We start from the raw sequence: 23,257 nt of genomic DNA on the forward strand, positions 1-23,257 counted from the left end.
TCAGCAGAGTGACTGGCTCGGCATGTAGCCACCCTCAAGCCCAGCATGTAGCCACCCTCCATTTTGGAGAGTGTACAAGCCTGATGGGTAATTATCCTCCATTTTGAAGCATGTATACACAGAGCATTTCTTAAATTGCAAACCAATGTATATGCATATGTGTTTCATAATACAGAGTATGAGACTGTGTTGTTGCAGTGTGCCATGTTTAATACTGATGTTTCCTTTCATTTAAAGTATGTTTACAAGAATTGCTGTAAAGAAAAGTGGTGTTTTTGTTGAGTGCTACCCAATGTACTATTATCTCTCAAAGATAACCTAAATAAAGCTGTAATGACCCACAGTACTTGGATAGCTTTGTACTCCACTATAGAAAATGTGTACTACTGCACCCAGAAATTTTTGGAATTTCCAACACTGGTTATATATCTATGTTTGCAAATCAAAACAATCCTGAATATGCAGCAGCTGGAATGTATCAGGATCTCATGAATATCCCTAATGTATCTCATCTCATGCAGCACAGTCATCTGTTATAACTGAAAGCATCAGTTCTCAACAGGCCAATAAATGAGGAGTGGTACAGATGAGCTACTGCACAACTCTGCTGGCTGAGCATGTACAGATCAGGTTTCAATCACCATAGTGGATCACAGGAGACTGGAGGAAGCACACTGGGAACATGCAAGGACCAGGAAGAAGAAACATGTCCTGCCAGACACAGATGATATCCATGTAGCTACTTAACATTCAATACAATAACATAGGGCATGAACTTACCTGATCCTTGGGCATGCTGGATCACATTTTAGTGAAGTGATTGCATTTGCATAAACAATTCAGAATCCAAACTGGAGGTCACATGAAAGGCCTAATGAAGCAGACAGCACTTAACTGTCTGGTATACATCACAACAATAGTGCAAAGACTGCACTCAATTATACAGGGTGTTCATGATGCCATGGCGAGGGACACACAGCAATTGACACAAGGAATGAGGGTGCTGGGCAGTGGCTGCTCAGCCCCAACAGCCAAGTACCCACCAAGAACCCAAACCAAATGCTGTCACACTGGGGGTAGACTTGCAACTGCAGCCCAGCCTGACCTGTGGATGTAATGACATGGCAGGTGTTGTAACAGTGGGAGCAGCAACAACCTGAAGCTGGTGGGGCACACCAGCCTTACCAACATAGTAAGCCCACTACCAGCTCGTTATAAAGAAGGATCCAGGTCTTTAGCTGAAAATAGCATGTCAGTCTGGCATCAGTGATTGGAAAAGTTGCGAAAACCAGGGCCGTTTAATAGTCCAAGGTGAAATACAAAAAGGGGGCGTTTTTTATTTTGGTGGGCCAATGCAAGGCCTCTTTTTTCCCCTCGAAGGACCTAGCGTAACCTAAGGGGGAATCTACTTCCTGCATAAGGACAGGCAGCGATAACGTTAACCCAGCTTATGCTGTCCGGCGCAAAACATTAAAACGTCAACTATGCGCTAGAATTGAGTACCTATCAAGTTTTCCTGATGCACATGCACGTTCTATTCTTAAACAAAACTATGACATCCTCTTGAGTGGAAAGCAGTAAGCTTACTCTAGACAAAGCGTTTTATTTCGTAGTTCTATGTATGTATGCAACGTGCAAATCACACTATTCTCTATTCTTTATTCGCCATGACATTTCGCGAAGTATCTGGATTTCTCATTTATCGCTAGATTTTCCCGGCTTTCCGCTAGTTACGCTCATTTATGCTAACAAAACAAAACACGCGTGCCGTGCGAGGTGGTAGCCGTCGCGTGCATATGTTTTGCGGTTGCGTCTGGGGTTCCGGGTGGTTGCTGCGGTCGGTGACAAGGGTAGGTGGCATGTTATAGGGTCTGGCTGACATGCTTCGTTAGTCATTTGTGGGACGGTAGGCTATGTTGATAGCTGATGGACTTGGGGTTCCGTGGAGTTTCATTAGGCCCCGCACCTTGCTGAGATTGGATGTGAGGCATCAGCAGACCGCTGACGTGTCGTTAAATGCTTGGTTAGAGCTTCGTGAAGTCGATGCTTCGTTAGGACATTCAAACACAGAGACAGACGCCAGTATCTTTTTTGTGCTTTGGTAGGTGTGACAAGCACAGCAGGAAGGAGAGCTGCACCAAGTAGGTATGCTGGGGATGTAGGTTTGATGTGTATGATGTCCATGCATATAGATACCATGCATGTAGAGTTGCCCTGTAAGTTTGTAAGTGTCTGGGAGATGAAAATTAAATGCTCACTGGCTTTTGGGAACTGCCAAATAATTTTTTGGCATCAGACAGGTTATTCATTTGATCAGCAGCCTGTGGATCTTTTCAATGTTTGGTCAGATCAGTAGCTTAAGTTTGACAATGATTTTGGGGTGTGTATGACAATTTTGCTTCTGGTTGCAGCTGGTCTGGACTTTTTTTTTTTTTTGCTTTTTCACTTCTTTAACAGAATTTATTGAATGCAGTGGGTTGTTATCACTTGTTATTGTAGTAGTGCACCAGCTGCACTGTATAGGGCCAGACTTCACCACCATCAGAGGTTATGTACAATGGCCCTGTAAGTTTCTAACTGGAATGATTGGTTATGTCTATCTGTAATAAATAAATGGGTACAAATTAATATTTTATTAATGCCAAAGCCATCTGTGTCTGAAACTTTAGAAACAAAACAACTATGTGATATTGAGATTTGACCTTGCCCTTATGTGATAATGAAATTTGGTAATATCATGGTATGATTTAACCCAATGAGTCTTGTGTGAGATCAACCAAGGCCATCAATTATAATATGAATATGCTAGTTTGACAACCAAATCATGAAACACCAACAGGCTGCTTTTACCTCCCAGCCATTCATGGTGCCACATCATTGGCAAGTTTTGCCAAATGTGAGGCTTTCTGTATGGTATGTGTCTCTCCTCCCTCTCTGTTACCTCCATGACATAGGAAACTGCATTGTTCATCACAAGGTGGTTTCCCATGACATGGGAAGCTATATTGTTCCAGCCCTGTTACCTCCATGACGTGGGAAGACTACATTGTTCATCCCACAATGCCCACATCATATGCTGTGATGTGATTGTGTGATGTGATTAATGTGATTAATGTGATTTATGTGATTGATGTGATTAGGAGAGGGAGAGGGAGAGGGAGAGGGAGATACATATATATATATATATATATATATATATATATATATATATATATATATATATATATATATATATATATATATATATATATATATATATATATATATATAATGCTTACCAGGCTATGCAAAAAATTTAGATATGAACAGACAGACAAAATGGTTATCAAAAACTCCCATGCATGTAACAACTTGTTCATGAAGGGAATGCTCCTTCAAAACTACACTATATAGCTTGCATCCACTAATGTGCTGTGGTATAGCCAGTGGGGGACACTGGCACCATCCCCTCCCCTTCCCAGCCAAGCTAGGCAGCATACCATAGATAACAGATGCTGCATGAAGGTGGCGGAGTTTGATAAAAATTTGCAGGAATTCCAAGAAAAAATCATATTTGCCACCAACAGGAAAATTTGACAGTGTGCCTGTGAAGAGGCCAATAATTTGTTTTCTTCTGCCACATTGTTTGCACAGCGCACCACCTACTACTGCTTATGTGCCTAGGTGCTTGATATGCTAGGTCCTATGGAATCTGCCTGCTGCAAACCCAGCATTGCATGAGATCCTCATGCCATCCTCTACCTGCATTAATGCATTCTTGATTTTGCACTTGCATTGATAGTGACTGAGCAGTCAATGTGCTGTCAGCAGTAGCACAATACTGTAGTTTGTCTTTCAACTACAAAGCACAGTTAAGCTTTTCATGTCCTTCAGTGTTTGTGAACAGAATGTTTGCCCACAGATCAGTTACATCTTTTGATCTTATTGTCTTATTACACACCACACACACACACACACACACACACACACACACACACACACACACACACACACACACACACACACACACACACATATTATATATATATGTGTGTGTGTGTGTTGTGTGTGTGTGTGTGTGTGTGTGTGTGTGTGTGTGTGTGTGTGTGTGTGTGTGTGTGTGTGTGTGTGTGTGTGTGTGTGTGTGTGTGTGTGTGTGTGTGTGTGTGTGTGTGTGTGTGTGTGTGTGTGTGTGTGTGTGTGTGTGTGTGTGTGTGTGTGTGTGTGTGTGTGTGTGTGTGTGTGTGTGTGTGTGTGTGTGTGTGTGGTGTGTGTGTGTGTGTGTGTGTGTGTGTGTGTGTGTGTGTGTGTGTGTGTGTGTGTGTGTGTGGTGTGTGTGTGTGTGTGTGTGTGTGGGTGTGTGTGGTGTGTGTGTGTGTGTTGTGTGTGTGTGTGTGTGTGTGTGTGTGTGTGTGTGTGTGTGTGTGTGTGTGTGTGTGTGTGTGTGTGTGTGGTGTGTGTGTGTGTGTGTTGTGTGTGGTGTGTGTGTGTGTGTTGTGTGGTGTGTGTGTGTGTGTGTGTGTGTGTGTGTGTGTGTGGTGTGTGTGTGTGTGTGTGTGTGTGTGTGTTGTGGTGTGTGTGTGTGTGTGTGTGTGTGGTGTGTGGTGTGTGTGTGTGTGTGTGTGTGTGGTGTGTGTGTGTGTGTGTGTGTGTGGTGTGTGTGTGTGTGTGTGTGGTGTGGTGTGTGTGTGTGTGTGGTGTGGGGGTGTGTGTGTGTGTGTGTGTGTGTGGTGTGTGTGTGTGTGTGTGTGTGTGTGTGGTGTGTGTGTGTGTGTGTGTGTGTGTGTGTGTGTGTGTGTGTGTGTGTGTGTGGTGTGTGTGTGTGTGTGTGTGTGTGTGTGTGTGTGTGTGTGTGTGTGTGTGTGTGTATATATGTTTGTGTATATATTGTATACTTTGCTGCCATGGAAGTGCAGCACTTCCATTTTAGTGATAAGATATTGTTTGTTGTTTAAAAATAAGAGAATAGCAAAAGGAGTACTTTTATGTTTGATGGCATGGTGATTAACAGTTCTTGTGCATCTTGATATCTGATGGCTTTATATCAGTGATGCATCTTATGTCAAGCCAGGGCACTGGCAGTTGTCCTCTAAGTTTTGCTTGTATTTATGTCTGATGACTTTATCTCAGTAATGTTTTGGATTTCAAGCCAGTGAGCAAGCCGTCAGCCACCACTTCATTTGTATGATGGAAGGTTGGGGTGCCCAGGTACATGTGGTGCTGGCTTAGCTGTTCTTTTTAATGGAAGGACAAGTGGTACCAAACAATTTTTCCCTTGCTTTTCTTGCTTAGCCACACTGGTTTTGTGTTGTTAAGAACAAGTGTGACATCATAATATATCTATAATGTTTTGTCGTTATCATTTAGATATCTTAGAGTACATGACAAAGTAAAATGTGATAACTGCACATGGCATGTAGGCAGGCTTGATGAGAAAAAACATTTCATTTTTTTAATAAACCATTTTAACTTGTATGTTGACAACAAAAGTTACTCTGTCCATAGCAGACTTAAAGTAGCATGATGTGATGCAGCTTGTATGATGTACAGTACATAATCTAATGACAAGTGGTGTGTGTATCTGGTTGCTTTCACACTCTTATCCATATACTATCCGCAGTCATCAATTTTTGTCTTGGTGCTCGCGTTTTCCTATTCACTACGAAGCGAAAACGACGTCGCATGCCTCTTCTACTGTTGAGTCAGCCGAGCTGGCTCTGAGAGAGTCCACCTGTGATGGGGAGGGCCGCACGACGGGTTTACCTGGCATGGCCGGTCGGCTCGTCCCACGCACGGCTGATGACGCAACACCCTCCCCGTCCCCCCCCCCCCTCACCCCCGCTGCCGCCGCCATCCGCCCGGCGTATAGTCGCCACGTCTCTTGAAACTGACGCAACCCCCGGCACCAGGCAGCTGCCGGCGGGCCAGCCAGCCGAGCTCAGTGGTGAACGGCGGCCGAGACTGCAACCGCGCGCCGAGCCCCGCTGTCATGTGGCGCCGCTGCCTGCTGCTGCTGGCGCTGCTGCTGGCGTCGGCGACCGGTGCCGGCCAGTTCAGCTTCGGCCCGGCGCCGCCGGCCGTCGATCGGTCGGCGCTGGACCGCTGCTTCTGCCAGGTGAGGTGCCGCCGGCCGCCGGCCGCCCGGTGTGCTTAACGAAGGAATACGACGCACGCGGTCGCACACCCTGTCGTGGAGCGCCAGTGACTGCGCTGGCTATGGTAGTGCTGGGGAGACGCATCACGATCGGAAGTCGAACTCGCACCCGAAACATTGTGGAAATGGGAGCAGCGTGGCACGCCTTGGCGATGTCTTGCCGTAATGATTGGTATGTGCTTACACGTTGTTTTTGTGTGTTTTCGGGTAGCTGGAAGGCCAGGTGGACGACTGTGAGTGTAATGTGGACACCGTTGACTTCTTCAACAATGTCAAGATCTTCCCTCGGCTGCAGTCGCTGCTAGTCAAGGATTTCTTTCGTTTTTACAAGGTGAGGGCCTGCAGAGGTATTGATGTGCAGTTAAGTGGAACTTCTGGATATGAAGCCAGATGTTGTGTGGTGTGTGTGGAGCATGTGTGTCGGTCTCCCCAAGCGTTTCTGCATATTTGGTGCCCTGTTGCTTTTGTGGTTGTTGGTGTCATGGGCAAACTTTTAGCTGGTTTCTTTTTATTGGTTGGGACCTGTTGTTGTTTTTTTCGTTTTGATCAGGCGTGATTGGGTTCTGGTTGCTGACAGTTACAGGCCCTCTGTCCATCGTCGAAGAGCTGGTTTTCGTTCAGGTCGAACCACTGATTGCCGTAGGTTCACTTTTTGTTCTAGGACCACTGTTGGTTAAAAGCTGTTGAGAGGTGCTTTGTTGGGAGGTCAGCTTGGAGGCGTCACTCGGTGCGCTCTAGCCGGCCCGCCGCCCGTCACCCGACGTCTTGTCGCCGGCGAGCCACTGACGCTTGTCGTGTCGGCAGGTGAACCTGCGGCGCCAGTGTCCGTTCTGGGAGGATGACGGTAGCTGCTCGCAGACTACCTGCCGCGTCCGGTGCTGCGCCGAGGTGAGGAGCGCCGCTCGCCCTGCGCCGCCGCCCCCGGCCGGTCACTGGCTGGCGGGGGCACGGCTGGCGCCGCCAGCCAGCTACTCTTCCCGGGCTAGCTGGCTTTTCGAGGGCACTTACCCCAGCTGTCAAAAAAAATAATTCGCCATGCAGTGCGGTGCCAGAGAGCGGGGTGGGGGAGGGGGACTAGCTATCGAGCGTGCTCGGTGGTTGCCGGACTGTACGGCATCGCCCGCGCCGTTGGAACAACCGGATGTAACTGAGGTGCGATAACGGCTCATCACTGAGCATGCTCCCTGGCCTCGTAGACCAGCAACACGCACGCGCCAAATACTGAAACTTTTGTTTTTGGGGGATGGGCGGGAGACTTTCCATGTGGTTCTTCAGCGAAATCAACAGCGCAGCGAAATTTGAGTGTTCTTATCCCGGATCGGGAAAATGTGACGCCATACCGGAAAAACGTTCGAACTGCTCACTGGCCTCACTTTGGAATCTTGCTCTGCTGCTATGGGTTGCCTGAACTGCTTATACACAAAGGTCATCTACAGTGCGAGCTCTGTATTGCGGTGTGGCTCGTTGCGATCCATAGCCCCGCAGTGGTCCCGTTTTCTCGAGCTTTCTAGCCATGTATACGCGACGCGGTATGGCTATTTGAGCTGCATTTGCAGACCGCAGTAAGTGAGTTTTTCCAGTAGGTGGGGTTCGCAACTGTCGTGTAAATCGTTTCTGCTGCCAAGAGGAATGCCAGTACGTTATGAGCACTGTGCTGCTGCCGGTACGGGGTGTTGCCCTGGTGCCGCTGCCGGTACGGGGGTAGCCCTGATGTCGCTGTCGGCACGGGGGTTGCCCTGGTGCCGCTGCTGGTACGGGGGTTGCCCTGGTGCCGCTACCGGTACGGGGTGCTGCCCTGGTGCCGGTACGGGGTGCTGCCCTGGTGCCGCTGCCGGTACGGGGATTGAACTGGTGCTGCTGCCGGTACGGGGGTTGCCCTGATGCCGCTACCGGTACGGGGGTTGCCCTGGTGCCGCTGCCGGTACGGGGGTTGCCCTAGTGCCGCTGCCGGTACGGGGTGCTGCCCTGGCGCCGCTGCCGGTACGAGGTGTTGCCCTGGCGCCGCTCGGCAGACGGCTGTTGACCTTCGCGGTGACCATTATGGTCGGTGGTGTGCTACAGGTGCACCGCGCAGGTGGTCAGGGGTCCGCGTTTGCTGGCCCTGGGGAAGGGGATGGGGATGGAGACGGGGACGGGGACGGGGACGGGGACGGGGACGGGGACGGGGAAGGGGACGAGGACGGGGACGAAGACGAGGACGGCTGCGTTCCCCCACTATGTCAGGCCATGCACGCGAATTGAGGCCGCGACAGTGGTGACCCGCTTCGTCGGCGCTGGGTCAATGGTCAGCCCTGTGCCGGTCGTGGAGTCGGCCGCATCTTGCCCGGAGCAAGTTCGCGCCTCTCGCCGTGCCTGTGCGCGGACCGCGGGGACGTGGTCAGACCGTCGTGATGGCGGGGTTTTACGTCGCCTTTTTGGGCGTATGCGTGCAATGTGTGAAAACATTATCGCCTAGAACTGCAACCTCCGCGTTACCGTGGTATGTGCTTGTGAGCTACCCGAAACATGGAACTGGTGCACGACGCATGCTGCTGTCTGGCGCCCTCGTGTGCACGGAAGCATTGGGAGTGCTATCAGCCCACAGTCATATAAGTGATACGATTTCCCGTAATCGGTTGTGCTTGCATTGCACTTTCGTCACCCTGCTCTCGTCAATTCTGCGCCTTGCCTCTGAGCGTTAGCGATTGTCAGCAGAGACTTGCAGGTGTGATCTTTCATTTCAGGTCCGTTGCATCTGCAAAGCCCGTGCAAACAGCGCGCGGGCCTTGCATATTTGGCGCACTGTTCGTTGCGAGGTAGTAAATACTCGTTGGTAATCAAGCAATGCGGTATCATGGCAGGGTTCGAGCACGGGCTGCCAATCGGGGCCTGAAAGCGGATACTCCAACCGCTTCCCGGCGCCTAGCAGGAGCATGGTTGCGTTTCCGACTAGTGTCTTGGTTGCATTGCATGTGCAAGGTGTGGCGCGGCAGGTGCTCGCGCGGTCATCTGATGCAATAGTCTGCTGCAATAAGGGCACGGGAAGTTTTGTGCAGGAAGTTTTTCAATGCCGGGTAGTCTGACAAAAAGGGTATGAGAAGAATTGTGGGGGGCCGGTTATCGAGGTCTACTTCTACATTGCCCAAATACAGCATGTTGGGCTGTGCCTGACAGCGGTGGCATGGAACGGTCGGATGTGGGCATCAAATAACGGGCTGTTGCCGTCAAATTGTTGTCAGGGAAACTACGGAGCAACTCGCTACACTTTTACAAAATAAAGGGATTCTTGCTTGAATGACTGGTCGAGCCCACCCAGCCTACCCGGTGCTCTTCGTAGCTTTGCAGTTCGAAATGCATGGGCGTAGGAGCATAGCGTTTTGGCTGGAAGACGTACTCATATTTTGAAGTGCGTTGCGCAGTTATGACGTCTCGTCTGAAAAATATCGATGCGCGTCAGCTTGCTCATGCAATTTTGTATCACGCGAATCACTGGTGGGGGCCTTGATTTACCAACCGCTTTTATAGGAGCATTGGCGGGACGACACGTGACGCCATGATGATTTGATGTCAGATATTTAGCTGCAAACTTAGCCGGTGAGGGGAGTCACAATACTACGCTTAGTATATAAAGCTCGGAATGCTGTCATCTCAACACATTTTCCTAACTGTGTGCTAGCTATGACATGTTACGGAACTACTGGGGAACAGATATGATGACAGCGATCTGTGAACACCGGCGATGTCAGAAACATAACTGCTGAATTCTGTTGTCTCGGGCCGTTGGCTTGGTGTCTTGAGATTTGCTGGTTTGATTTCTTGTTCGGATATAGACTTCTCCACTTAAATGGGGTATGGAGGGGTATATGGTTGTGATAACTTTGAAGTTCATGAAGTGCAATTCATAGTTATCATGAGTTACTTTTCAACTCGTATGGCTAAAAATAACACCATTATTGCGACCTCTCACGCCGACGTAGTGACGTCACGATGAAGCCCTTGAGATATTTGGCGGCGCGCCGGTCGTGTTACACGTGATTCTGCGGCGACGCCTGCTGGTGGCCCTTAACCGCAGGCACGGATTTTCCAGCTCGCTGTTTAAACACCGCATCATTTTGCGAGGGTCGCAGCGTCCTCGCAGCTGTGGCAGCTACTCTGCTGTGTGGTGACCTGCTGATTCACTCTGGTTACAGGAGGAAGTGCCCATCGGCTTAAAGGCTGCTGCACCTGCACCGAAGACGGAAGAAAAGCCAAGTTACAAGGTATTTTGAACGTGGAAAAAATCGCCTTGTGACTGATGCGTTTCGTGCATACGTGCCGCGATGCATACGTCTGGTGTGACCATCTTCAGGCTCGTATTATTGATGAAAACTTCCTTGTAAGGTCAACCAATGTTCATGAAAGCATGTTTCCATCAGCGTGCTGATGGCAGGTTCAAATAAGGTCCATAGCGGAAGACTCGGACAGAAACCGAAGCATCTGTCTCGACCGGATGGCTTTCTCTGGACTCCGGCCATGTAGCTGACCTTGTCGTAAGCTGGTGATAATCCCGCCAGCGAGCAGGCTCGCGTAAGCGTGCTTGGTAAGCCTGCCGCGGAGCCCTTCTGCCGATACACCGGAGACCTTACGAGACGCCCGAGGGGGTCGCCTACCACGGCCGCGGTTTACCCGCCGCCTGCCTAGATCTGTGGGGTGCAGCGGCGCGCTTGTGGTTTATGTCTCTGCCCCCCCCCCCCCTCTCCCCCTGTAGACATCGTGGGTTACATGCGCACATGGCCGCAACCCTGACTGTCCCGGAGTAGAACACGGCTGCCGCGGAACGGTCACTGATGCGCTGGGCGGTCTCACCTCATACACAATCTCCGCCGTTTAGGGGCGTGTTTGGCGGCATTTGCGCATGCCCTCGAACTGTATCAGCCATGGCGGAGCAGGCAAATTAATCTGTTCGACATGTTCGTTTGGGTGAGGCGTATTCATTCCGATCACGCGGAGATGTGGCAGCGCAGAAATCATTACTGCACGACAACAGCAGTCGGTGGCACACTGCGGGGATGGTCTAAACCCGTAGCAGAAAGGGGAGCATTGCTTCCAAATGAAGTGTTCTGCGTGTATGCAGTTTGATAGGATTTTTCAGATTTTACGCGGTGAAAAGACATTCGTAGTGCGTGATACCGATTACAAGGTGTAAACAAACTCGTTTTCGTGCTGGCTCCGCTGCCGTGGTTTCCCGTAATAATTGCGCACTTTCGCTGTTCTATTATTTCCGCAAGTCCGATCGGGCCCTGGGCTGGTCTCGGTCTAACGGTTTGTACCCTACAGATGTGCACAGCATTTAGCTTTGCCCGTGTTACGTTGACTCATTTTCGCCGTGACCGCGCGAGGTCAAGGCGGTTCCCTGCCCGCCGTGGCCGTCACGTTCTTGACCGGATTCTCGCGTGAGCCCGGTCAGCGCAGCAGTGCCGTTGTGTTGCAGTACACCGAAGCTGCCCAGACGGCGGAGGACGCGGGCTGCGACGGCGAGTCGCTGGGTGACCTCAACACCACCATCAGGTGCGTGCTGGCGGTGCACTGCCGGCCACCCTGCTGTGGCGCACTGCGCGGCACGTCGGCCGCTGTGTCCGTGTGCCTGCCTGCCCGCCGCTGTGCCGACTGCTGTGTTCACCGTCATGTCCCTCTGCGCCGTCCGGTGCGCGCCTGTCTGCGGGCTGTCGTGTTGCCATATGCCGACTGCTTTGTCATTGTGTGCCTACTTCTGTGTGAGCCGATGCTGTGCTGTCTGTGTTACCATGCGCCTGCTGCTTTGCGTTCACTCGCAGGCCGCAGCGCTGCGGTGTGCCGACTATTGTGCCATGGTGTGCCGACTGCCGCGTGGCGGTTTCGAAAACGCCGTGTGACAACTGCCGTGCCATATGCTGACTACTGCGCTGCTGTGCGCAAACTGCTGTGCTGCCATGTGCCAGCTGCTGTGCCGACTGCCGTTCCGTCGTGTGCCGACTGCTGTTGTTCCGCGCTTTGCAGCGCGTCTCGCCAGCGGCGCCTGGACAACTGGACGGCGCACGACGACGCGCTGGACAGCTTCTGCGACATGGACGACGAGTCGTCGGCCGACATGCAGTTCGTGGACCTGCTGCTGAACCCGGAGCGGTTCACGGGCTACCGGGGCGTGTCCTCCACGCGCGTCTGGTCGGCCATCTACGACGAGAACTGCTTCAAGTGAGTGGCAGGGAGGGAGCGAGGGTGACGCTGGGAGGGCGCGGGAGAAGCTGGGAACAGCGAGGGAAGAGTGCCGGAGAGAGGGACGAGCATTGGTTTGGCCGCGTGATGGAAGAGACGAGCCCGAACAACCCCCGGCTGTCGGTGCGCCCTTAATCGCCAGTCGTGATGATCACCATCATACGATGCCGGTATGTCGGCCGTCGAGGATCACGAGCTTGAGTCGCTGGTAAGCGGCGGCGTGTCGCCGGCTGCGGTCGGGCCTGGTGTCCGGCCGTGGCGCGTGGCTACAGGCCACGTGGGCTCGGCGGGCTGCGTCTCCGAGTCGCTCTCTGAGCCACTCGAGAACCGCCGGCTCGAGAGCGGCTATATGCGTCCGCCGCCGCCGGCCGGCACGACGCGGCGGCGGCGGCTGGCACCGCCGCCGGGCTGTGGTGATCAAGTGACTCTAGTGCCCTTGCATGTGCATGTCGGGAGCACGACAACGGGCAGATGCGGTGTCCCCGCCCCCGCCCCCTTCGTGCGGAGCGTGCTCGTTGCGCCCGGTCAAAGCTTTTAGTGCCAGTGCTTCGTCCAGTGTGTGTGTTAGACCGCGTTGCAATGTTCGCAACGTGATGGAGCTGTGAGGGCTGCTGCGCGAACGAATTGGGTATAGGGAAGCAGAACAACTGGGTCCAGGGAAGTAGATCAACTGGGTCCAGGGAAGCAAATCAACAGGGGTCCAGGAAAGCAGATCAACTGGGTCCTGGGAAACAAGTCAACTGGATCCAGGGAAGCAGATCAACTGGAAACAGGGAAACAGGTCAACTGGATAAAGGGAAGTAGGCCAACTGGGTCCAAGGAAACAGATCAACTGGGCGCAGGGAAGCAGATCAACAGGGGTCCAGGGAAGCAGATCAACCGGGTCCTGGGAGGCAGATCAACTGGGTCCAGGGAAGCTGATCAACCGGGGTCCAGGGGAGCAGATCAGTTTGTCACTGGTCACCAAGGTCTGCGTTGACTGTCCAGAGTGTGCATACATTGTGGATGCGTTGCGGCTGGTGATAATGTGAACATTTTGTGGACGCCGTCACTGTGCAATCGAGATTTGGAAGCGGAATATTGAATATTGGTTTATTTTGATTTATGCGACCTAAAAATGCATGTGGTTAGTCCTAGCTTGAGAACATTTGATATCTGCTCCTTGTAACGCCCGATAATGCCCGATAAATTCCCGATTTATTTGTGACGTATTTTCGCAGACCGAAAGTCAGTAGTCCCGAGAACAAGTACGGCCCAATCGTCGATGCGTCAAACCTCGGAGGTACGTAGCATTGCACAATGATCAACAGAGGGGCTGTTGACAGCGCATCCTGTGTGCTTGAGAATGTGATCTGCGGATTTTCCACTATATTTTTTCCGGAACTTAACCAATTCTCCGTCACTGAGTTCAGATCGTAGAGTGTCGGCCATTCCGACCGCTCTGTGGCAGGCATGGGGACTGGCGTGCCAGAAATATCACTTTCGAGGCTCGTACGCGACGGCCATTGGCCTTTTGCCACCATTGACCGCTGGCCTTTGACCGAGAGAGTTAGGCTGAAAGGGCGGCTGCTGTGTCACATCACGTGGCACCTTCATTCTCCGGGCAAAATTCGTCCGTTGAACTGTTTTGTTTCGTTTTGTGTTTTGTTTTTTGCTGGAGCGGTGGAGCACGGGCCTTTGTAGCAAGCTGTGCCCCGCTGCGACGGTAATCCCACAGACTCGTCTGCGAGACGGCCTGCCTACTTGCCGTTGAAAAATCTGTCGTGTGTCTCGTTGGCCAGAGTTGCCTCGCCGAATACGTGTTCAGAACGTTGAGCGGCTTTCGTAGACATGACGTGACGTGTCATATTACATGGTATGATATGACATGCGTTCGCACACATGACATGGCGCCTTCTGTCATGTTGCCGCCTAAATGCTACTTGACTATAAGTGCATTTTAATGATGGATGTACACGCTGTCCCTTCACTGCGGGTACATGTAGAGATCAAAGTATAGCTCCATTGCACTGGGTCTGTATTTCGGTATAGATCGACGCGCTGGGTGTCACTGACAGCTGTTTTATGTGTGAGCCGACTGTCCGTGTTTCCAACCATTTTCGAAGCCTTACCCGATGACTGCATCCTGTTCCTGCGGGCCCGGCCTGCAATCCTCGCAGTGCCCGCCGCCGCCGCCGCCGCTGCTTTACGTTATCGTAATGGCTGCCGCTGCGGCCACGCTGGTGTGATGCCGACCTTTGCTTAGGGCTGGTGTTGAACGCGTCGCGCCGAGCCCCGAGTGACGTGATTTTCTCTGACCTAGCCGACCCTTTCCTGATGGGTGAGTGGCCGACCCCGAGCGCCTGCTGACGGGGCCTCTGCTGGGCCCGCCTGGGCACCCGGGAAATTTAGCTGCAGTGCTGGCCGCGTAGCTCTGTGCTCTGCTCGTGGGTGCACACGTAGCTGCATTCGTTTTCCGGTGCTTTTATGCCTGTGGGGTGGAGTTCTTGTGTAAGTGCTTGGCTGCTGGGTGCGACGTGGTTGCGGGCGCGGAGTGAACATCTGTGCGCGCCTGCTGTGCCGTTCCTCCCTGCCCCGGCTGTTTGGTGCCTCTCCATGCTCGGTCTCTGGCTGCATTCACAATCGCTCCTCGATCTCTGGTGAGCTGAACGCCGGTGTCGTGCCATGGTGTGCCTAATGGGATGTTCCACCGGAAGTCACAGGTGGTACGGTTTGTCTCAGTCACTTTCCGGGCTCTGTTACGGCTCTTTGCTACGGCCACGTGGATGACTTGCATCTTAGCGCTGTCCGAGCGTGAAGAGCCTATACACTGATTTCATTTTGTGAATAGGTGACCTTAAGACTTGAAGGTCTCTTCATGCTCTAGCGGGCATGGGTGTTGTCGAAGAAAATGGCTTGCTCAATTCGTTCAGTGGTGCATGAGATGGAAAATCATTGGCGTCGTATGTGGTGTTGCGAGGCGGTCAGTTGTCTGGTTCAGTGCAAGCACTAGGCGCATTATTTGTTCAGTTTGGTTCATTGTCTGGACGTATGTGGCGCCGGAACCTCTGTCGTCAGCGGCTTGAATTCGGGCTTGTAGTGCACGTAACGCTACGTAGTTTGCCTGCTTTGTCGCTCTTGCTTGATCTGCGCCACCAAATCACTCCCATCGCCCCGCGCCCGTCACCATCCCACCTTCGACACGGGTTGGCGGAGTGCTGTTCTCGGTGTGGGTGCGGTGTCGTCGCCGTTGGTGACGTCCTGACCTGCCCTTCGTTCTGGGTGCATGAGGACGGGACGTGCAGGTCTCAGTGGCGGCCGCCAGTGCTCCATGTCGGCGGCTGACCCGTCCCGCCCCGCCCCGCCCCGCCCCTGACGCCGCCTCTGCCGCAGGCCTGTGTCTGGAGGAGCGCGTGTTCTACAGGGCCATATCGGGCCTGCATACCAGCATTACCGTCCATCTCTGCAGCGAGTACCTGCTCTCAGGTCAGTCGGCTGGTGCTGACGCGGGCGGGCAGGGGCGCGCGCGCGCGTGCCTGTCGGCGACGTGCTCAGCTGACGTCCTGCGGTCGGGGATGGGAAGATTGGACGGCGAAACTGCAGCACCCTAGTTGCGATTATTTTTGGGATGGGTCGTTTTTGCTGATCATTCCTTCGCCGTAAACGATCAGATTGTTAATTGCGTTACGAGGTGTCCTTGTATTTTTCAGGCTAATGCGCATGCAGTCTTTGTCTATCAGCATAATTTGTCTTAACAAATCGTTTAACATTTGTCGTCGCGAAAGTAATCGTTATGTAAGTAATTTGAGTGGTTTGATCACCAGGGCATTTGTCGACATAACATCCTAGTCTGAATTACTAAATCAGTAAATCTTCCTTTACATGACTTTGAATATTCGCGCTCTCAAATCACCCCATATTTCGTGCCAATGGTTCAGTCACCAGCGCTCTTGCTCGACCCCAACAACCCAGTCCGAAGGCCAAATATGCTTTCTGCTCGTGTATAGGTCGATTGCCTTCACCGGCCTCTGCGCGCGTATGAGACCTTGTCTTGACCTTGTATGAGACCTTGGCCTATGACACCTTGTTCTGACTGTATGAGACCCTGACCTATGATACCTTATTCTGACCCGGTATGAGACCTTGACCTGTGAGACATTGTCCCGACCTTTTGTGGCACCTTGACCTATGAGACCGTGTTCGGACCTTATGTAAGACCTTTGCCTATGAGACTGACCTGACATTGTTTGACACCTTAACGTATGAGACCTTTTACCAGCGTGCGTTCGGGCACTGGACGAATGACGAGTCAAAGATGGATTGCCGGCTAGTTGTTCGTATCCACTAAGTGCCCAGGGGTGGCCCCAACCGTCATTGGTAACTTGGCGTTTGTATCACGTCCCTTCGAACAGTGATGTCGCCCATCACTGCGTAGGAGCATGTGTGTTTTCAGTCGTGGATCGCTGTAAATCGTTGTTGTGAGTCGTTAGTAATCCCGTGCTGTGTGTAATGAGCAAAATTATTGTTGCGGCGTGGGCCGTGTGGGACCAGCGGGATCGAAGCGGACGTAAGGACTATCATGACGGTGATACTGAGACCCGCAGGCTCGAGTGCCATCATGGAAGAGATAGTGTGGCCTAAGTGAAGGAAGCTGGTCGCATTTGAGAACCTGCACTAAGAGAACTCGTCAGTTCTTTGGAATGTCAGTCTTACATGATTGTATGATACAAAGAGGCCAGTTACGTGTGGTGTCGCGAACAAATTTACAAGTAACACTGGAAATCCGCTTCCAATGGGCCTGGTCCGACCCGGCAATTTCGGTCGATGAACTGCGTAGATTTCAAGCGATTGATGTTCTCAACCCATCCCAAGTATCGCGACAAGTACGTTGGGCGGCAGATGTGGACACAATGATCGGAGCTACACAGGTGTGTAATTTCATGCACTTCTCTCGACGTAGACTGCGATCTGGGTCAGCTGGGCTCTCGATGTAGACTGCGACCTGGGTCAGCTGGGCTCTCGATGTAGACTGCGACCTGGGTCAGCTGGGCTCGCGATGTAGACTGCGACCTGGGTCAGCTGGGGCTCTCGATGTAGACTGCGACCTGGGTCAGCTGGGGTCGCGATTGTAGACTGCGATCTGGGTCAGCTGGGCTCTCGATGTAGACTGCGATCTGGGTCAGCTGGGGTCGCGATGTAGACTGCGATCTGGGTCAGCTGGGGTCGCGATGTAGACTGCGACCTGGGTCAGCTGGGGTCGCGATGTAGACTGCGACCTGGGTCAGCTGGGGTCGCGATGTAGACTGCGATCTGGGTCAGCTGGGGTCGCGATGTAGACTGCGACCTGGGTCAGCTGGGGTCTCGATGTAGACTGCGATCTGGGTCAGCTGGGGTCGCGATGTAGACTGCGACCTGGGTCAGCTGGGGTCGCGATGTAGACTGCGACCTGGGTCAGCTGGGGTCGCGATGTAGACTGCGATCTGGGTCAGCTGGGGTCGCGATGTAGACTGCGATCTGGGTCAGCTGGGGTCGCGATGTAGACTGCGACCTGGGTCAGCTGGGGTCGCGATGTAGACTGCGATCTGGATCAGCTGGGGTCGCGATGGTCCGGCGGGTCCGTCAGTGACACCGCTCCCGTCCCGCAGAGGGGTGCCGCGGTCTGGGTCAGCTGGCGCCTGAGGTGGCCCGCTGGGGCCCGTCAGTGACACCGCTCCCGTCCCGCAGAGGGGCGCCGCGGTCTGGGCCAGCTGACGCCTGAGGTGGCCCGCTGGGGCCCGTCAGTGACACCGCTCCCGTCCCGCAGAGGGGCGCCGCGGTCTGGGCCAGCTGACGCCTGAGGTGGCCCGCTGGGGCCCGTCAGTGACACCGCTCCCGTCCCGCAGAGGGGTGCCGCGGTCTGGGTCAGCTGGCGCCTGAGGTGGCCCGCTGGGGCCCGTCAGTGACACCGCTCCCGTCCCGCAGAGGGGTGCCGCGGTCTGGGTCAGCTGGCGCCTGAGGTGGCCCGCTGGGGCCCGAACGCTGCCGAGTTCCACCGGCGATTCGACCCGGAGCTGACCGGCGGCCACGGGCCTCGCCGCCTCAAGAACCTCTACTTCGTGTACCTGCTGGAGCTGCGCGCGCTGGCCAAGGCGGCGCCCTATCTGACGCAGCTCGAGTACTTTACGGGCAACGCCGAGGAGGACGACGAGGTGCGCCAAGCGGTCAGAGACATCCTGCCCGTCATCAGGTGAGCAAACCGGAGCCGGACCCGGCGGCGCTGGCGTCTCATGCAACGGGGAATGGATGCCTGGAGTGGATGTCTGTCTCAGAGCGTCGTGACGTCGGGAACTTTGGGTAGCGGGGGTAATGTTCTGACGCCTGTTGTGTTGGATTGACCTTGTTCGAGAGGTGACGCGGAGGACGGTGGTGCAGTCTGGTCTGGCCTGGCAGCGGCTCAGCGGCTCGGTCCGCGCTTGCCTGCGATCCACGCCGCAGCACAGCCAGTCGGCCGCGCGCGCTCCCAGCCGATCATGACCTGACCCCTGGCGGCACGCGGCCCCAGGTGACCGGCCGACCCTCGCGGGCTAGAGGGCCTCCGACCGGACACACCCCTAGCCTCGACCTCGACTCTACACCCCGCACCTCGAGCGTGCCCCCGGTGGCACTCAGTTGACCCTACACTGACCCTGGAGGTCCAGAGGCTGTGGCCTGCGCACCCCGGACTGAGCGGGGGCGCCTTCCGGCAGCGACTTCCCGAGTCACTTCAACGAGTCGGTGCTGTTTCGCGGCGGCCAGGAGGCGCGCAAGCTTAAGACCGAGTTCCGCGAGCACTTCCGCAACATCTCGCGCATCATGGACTGCGTCGGCTGCGAGAAGTGCAAGCTCTGGGGCAAGCTCCAGGTCAGTGGCGTGCCTCCATCATCAGGTGGTGCGTCGGGGGTCATCGTGGTATGGCGTGTCGTTACGAGTATGCGATGCGCAAGGCCTGAATGTTGCCGCGAGTGATTTGAATATGTTGTGTTTCACCCATGCCAGCACATTGTTGTCTGTCAGAGTGTATTTGTACTCAATGGGTCCAATCTACAAGTGCGCTACGGCCTGCGTTGTGTACGTCCGTGTTGGCATGCTGCCTCCTCGTGGCCCGCTGCTGGTTCTTTACGTGCCGATTTCGTTCCAGACCCAGGGCTTAGGCACGGCTCTGAAGATCCTGTTCTCTGGCAAGTTCGACAATCCGGACGTGTTTAAGGAGGGCTCGCCCAAGCGACAGAAGTTTCAGCTGTCCAGGAATGAGATTGTTGCGCTATTTAACGCCTTTGCAAGGTACGTATGCAAGCCGTCGTCTCGCCGTGCGGAGGCAGAGCTTTAGAAGTGGCTGTCTCAGCATGAGTCCGTTTTGATTCATTAGCAAGTCATACCTCCAATATGATATGCCCATTCAAGGTAAACTGGTACTCGTTGGCTCAGCATCCGACTCATGCGTGCGACTGAACTGGTCTTAAAGTTATTCTAGTGCATGCTGTCTGTTGTTTTTCGTTCCCGTTTGTGTCGGCATGAGGCTCTCTAATGGTTAATATTCTTGCTGGTAGCAAACAAGGGATTGTGCATCACTTTTTGCGAAGAGTTTAGGCTGTCAGCTTTTGTCGTTGCTGAGGGAAATGTTCTGTGGTGGTATCGGTGGATTACTTCCATTAAACCACACCCATGTGCTCTGTGACGTACTCGTGTGGGTTCCTTGGGGGCATCCTCTCTTCCCCTAGACGCTGGAACCCTCTGGGGCCCAGGCCAAGTCAAAGGCTTTAGCTCGCTTTTGGGGTGTCTGTATAAAAAGAGAAAAGAAGCATTTTCCCTGTGTAAAGGAGCATTTTACTTCGCCGAATTGACCTGAGTCCTCATGTAGGTTATCTGGGGTCCGAGCGCGGAAGGCTTCCGATTTTCCAAATGGTCTTCTGAGGTGTCTCGGGCTCGGAGAGGCTGAGTTTGGAAGGGCTTTGTGGCGAAAGCATTCGTACTGCATTATTATTTTCAGTCGCCCGAAGTTTTCGCCTGAGTGACTTTGTAGTCGATTCCCCGCGGTGCGCGCCCTTTCTGCTAGGCTGAGAGGCAGGTGACGCCATATAGTCTCAGCAGCTGAGTGCGTCGTAAAGCCCTAATGACGACGAGTGGCTTTGTAGTCAGAATATTCGCGAAGCGTAGTGTGTTGCTTGGAAACTGACGCCCCGCACAAGAAGTCCGAACGATGCGGTAGCTTTGCTTCAATCTGTGAGCCAAAGGTTACCGACAATTTCAACGTGCCGTGCAGTGTCATGAGCCGTTCGGCTGGGTGAAGTTTTTCCACCCCGTCGTAACAATGCTCCATTAACACGACGGGGTTGAAAAACTTCACCTCCAGGTGGGCGCCGAACCGGCGTGTGAGTTGTTTCCCGAACTCGCTGCGTCGGCCTCCGCTCGCTAGGGGCGGAGACCGACGCTCTACCGCTATCACCATACACTGAGACGGAAAATGTTTTCCGATTCGTTGAGAATGACATTCGAGCGGCTAGCCTGGCGTGCTCCTCATATCAGTGAATATTCAACATCTTATATGTCCGGACCTGGCGTGCGACCTCTGATGTGGTTGTAGATACGGTATTTTGTCTCGCTGTTTGCGGCATAACATGAACAGTGCGGGCCGTAGAGCTATGTCGCCGTTCTTCCGTAAACTAGTGTGTAACGCTCCCCAGCTGACAGGTTTTAGTCGAGCGTATCACACTGACCTGCGGACTCGGAGCTGCCCTTAACGTCGTGCCGCGCTTGACATTTGTCTGTGAATGGAATCCCTCGCCCCCGCACCGTCTAGAATGGGTCCATTTCGGGGGCACTTGAGGTCAGCCGGGCACTTGAGGTTGCCGATGACGGGTGCGCAGGCTCTTCCGATCGCCGGGCCGGACACACTCCGCCGGTCTCGTTTGGGCCTTCGCGTGAAGCCGGTATGGGGCCGTGAAGGGTGCCGGTAAACGCTGCCGGCGTCCTGGGGTGTGCTTGTGGGCGCCACTCGCGGCCTGGCGCTGGCCGGGGGCCTGCGGCGCCGGCGTGGCTCCGTCTGATCACCTGAGCCCGTCCGCAGACTCTCCACCAGCGTGAGGAACCTCGAGAAGTTCCGGGACCTGGAGAGGTGATGCGGCGCCCCGGCGGCCGCGCCCAGGTGGCGGGGGAGGCGTGCGCTCCCTGATGGCAGTGGGAGGGGGCTGCCCTGCACCGCGGACGGAGCCGCTGCCGGAGCGGCGCCAGATGACGGTGTTGTGATACACCAACGGCCGGTGGTGACAGCAGGAGGCCGCGTCAGCTGGCCGCCAGGACAAGGGGCACGATGGGGAGGAGAGGGGCAGGGGCATGAGGTGTCCGACTGTGTGCAGAGATGGCTGGCGTCGCTGCCCAGGGCGGGTCGGGCCCCTCCAACGTTGAACCACACAAGGACATCGGTCTGGGTCGAATGATGTGGCACAGTTGCATTTCTTGGCGTGGGATCGCTGTGATGGTGGGACCGTCACAGCGAAAAGCTTTATGGGGTCTCCTGTTTTCGTTTTTACTTGTTCGCTTTGTTTCGTCGTGTTACGTTTCCAGTTTTTTTCCAGGGAGCGCACGCCTCCCCCGTTTCCAGGCGGGGGAGGCGTGCGCTCCCTGATGGCAGTGGGAGGGGGCTGCCCTGCACCGCGGACGGAGCCGCTGCCGGAGCGGCGCCAGATGACGGTGTTGTGATACACCAACGGCCGGTGGTGACAGCAGGAGGCCGCGTCAGCTGGCCGCCAGGACAAGGGGCACGATGGGGAGGAGAGGGGCAGGGGCATGAGGTGTCCGACTGTGTGCAGAGATGGCTGGCGTCGCTGCCCAGGGCGGGTCGGGCCCTCCAACGTTGAACCACACAAGGACATCGGTCTGGGTCGAATGATGTGGCACAGTTGCATTTCTTGGCGTGGGATCGCTGTGATGGTGGGACCGTCACAGCGAAAAGCTTTATTGGGTCTCCTGTTTTCGTTTTTACTTGTTCGCTTTGTTTCGTCGTGTTACGTTTCCAGTTTTATCGCGAGCGCTTTTGCATGTGCGTCAATTCGGTGTCATGTTACGTCGTAAGATGTTAATGTTGCAGCCGGTATGTGTTTGCACGCCGAGGATGCGGGTACGATGAGCGCTGGAGGCGTGTCTTGGCCTAAAGTGACGTGTTTGAAAAGAGCACATTGTGCCGCAGGCGCGGGCGCAGTTTACGTATGTTTGTGATCTTCGTGTTAATTTATCGCTGGGTGTAAGCGCTCGTGATTTGAGGCATAATTATGTTGGCGGCTGCGTTCTACATCCGAATCGTAACTTTTCTCAGGTATCAGTCAGCGTGCGCATTCCTCGCAGATTCGCACACTTCTTTCGGCCGTTTCGAGCGTTTTGCGGCGCCGCCTTTGGCGTATGGAATCGGAGTTATACGGCCTGGCGCACTCGCACACCCCGCATCGTTTACATGCATAATCATATAGACGTACTGCATTGACGAGGCTTGTCCATGCACCAAGCGGTAGGCCAGTGTGAAGCACTCAAGCCAAACGCCCGCGCGTGCGCTACTGGCGCCGTCTGGACTGGCCGTGTCTGGGCTGGCCATGTCTGGACTGGCCGTGTCTGGGCTGGCCATGTCTGGACTGGCCGTGTCGTGGCTCGCCGTGTCTGGCTCGCCGTGTCTGGCCTGTCGTGTCTGGCTTGTCGTGTCTGGCTCGCTGTGTCTGGGCTGGCCATGTGTGGCTCGCTGTGTCTGGGCTGGCCATGTCTGGCTGGCCGTGTCTGGCTGGCCGCGCCAACGGCGGCTCTGCCTCCACCCTGCGCTACCACGGTCATCTCCAGCAGTATCGGTGGCTCTGGTCGGCACGGGTTGACCGATGGAGCGTGACGCCGCGTCTCTGTCTCGAAATGAAGGTGGCAGTGGGTGTCGGATCGGCACGC

The 23,257-nt window shown here is 54.2% G+C and overlaps 2 protein-coding genes across 4 annotated transcripts in view; one reads left to right on the plus strand and one right to left on the minus strand.

The window, feature by feature from the left end:
* LOC119101966 (uncharacterized) overlaps positions 1-795 on the minus strand; it is a 30,268-nt gene extending 29,473 nt beyond the window's left edge. The window contains exon 1 of the mRNA XM_037225374.1: positions 781-795. Coding sequence (XP_037081269.1) covers positions 781-795 — 15 coding nt within the window. The remainder of the gene's footprint in view (positions 1-780) is intronic.
* Positions 796-1,646: 851 nt separating this feature from the next.
* On the plus strand, positions 1,647-21,722 carry Ero1L (endoplasmic reticulum oxidoreductin-1-like protein). Of its 3 annotated transcripts, none has more exons than XM_037229641.1 (14): positions 1,647-1,850; positions 5,889-6,094; positions 6,345-6,464; positions 6,938-7,021; positions 10,303-10,371; positions 11,583-11,659; positions 12,128-12,322; positions 13,564-13,625; positions 14,646-14,663; positions 15,716-15,808; positions 18,284-18,548; positions 19,048-19,201; positions 19,479-19,621; positions 21,405-21,722. In XM_037229641.1, exons 2-14 carry the CDS (start codon positions 5,969-5,971, stop codon positions 21,454-21,456), a joined length of 1,458 nt encoding a protein of 485 aa, XP_037085536.1. In that variant the 5' UTR covers positions 1,647-1,850; positions 5,889-5,968; the 3' UTR covers positions 21,457-21,722. The 3 variants fall into 3 exon arrangements, with proteins under 3 accessions (XP_037085536.1, XP_037085543.1, XP_037085550.1); XM_037229648.1 differs by having other exon boundaries at positions 5,893-6,094; XM_037229655.1 differs by lacking the exon at positions 14,646-14,663 and having other exon boundaries at positions 1,649-1,850.
* Positions 21,723-23,257: the final 1,535 nt, after the last annotated feature.

This window comes from Pollicipes pollicipes, unplaced genomic scaffold (genome assembly GCF_011947565.3).
Source record: "Pollicipes pollicipes isolate AB1234 unplaced genomic scaffold, Ppol_2.1 Scaffold_2555;HRSCAF=2994_pilon_pilon_pilon, whole genome shotgun sequence".
NCBI classification, from domain to species: Eukaryota; Metazoa; Arthropoda; class Thecostraca; order Pollicipedomorpha; family Pollicipedidae; genus Pollicipes; species Pollicipes pollicipes.

What these genes read in the sequence shown, in the direction of transcription:
- Ero1L (XM_037229641.1), top strand. Translation starts at nt 5,969, where the DNA reads ATGTGGCGCCGCTGCCTGCTGCTGCTGGCGCTGCTGCTGGCGTCGGCG. An exon ending in TACGACGAGAACTGCTTCAA is followed by an intron (nt 12,323 to 13,563) that starts GTGAGTGGCAGG and finishes GTATTTTCGCAG; the next exon opens with ACCGAAAGTCAGTAGTCCCG. An exon ending in GACATCCTGCCCGTCATCAG is followed by an intron (nt 18,549 to 19,047) that starts GTGAGCAAACCG and finishes GCCTTCCGGCAG; the next exon opens with CGACTTCCCGAGTCACTTCA.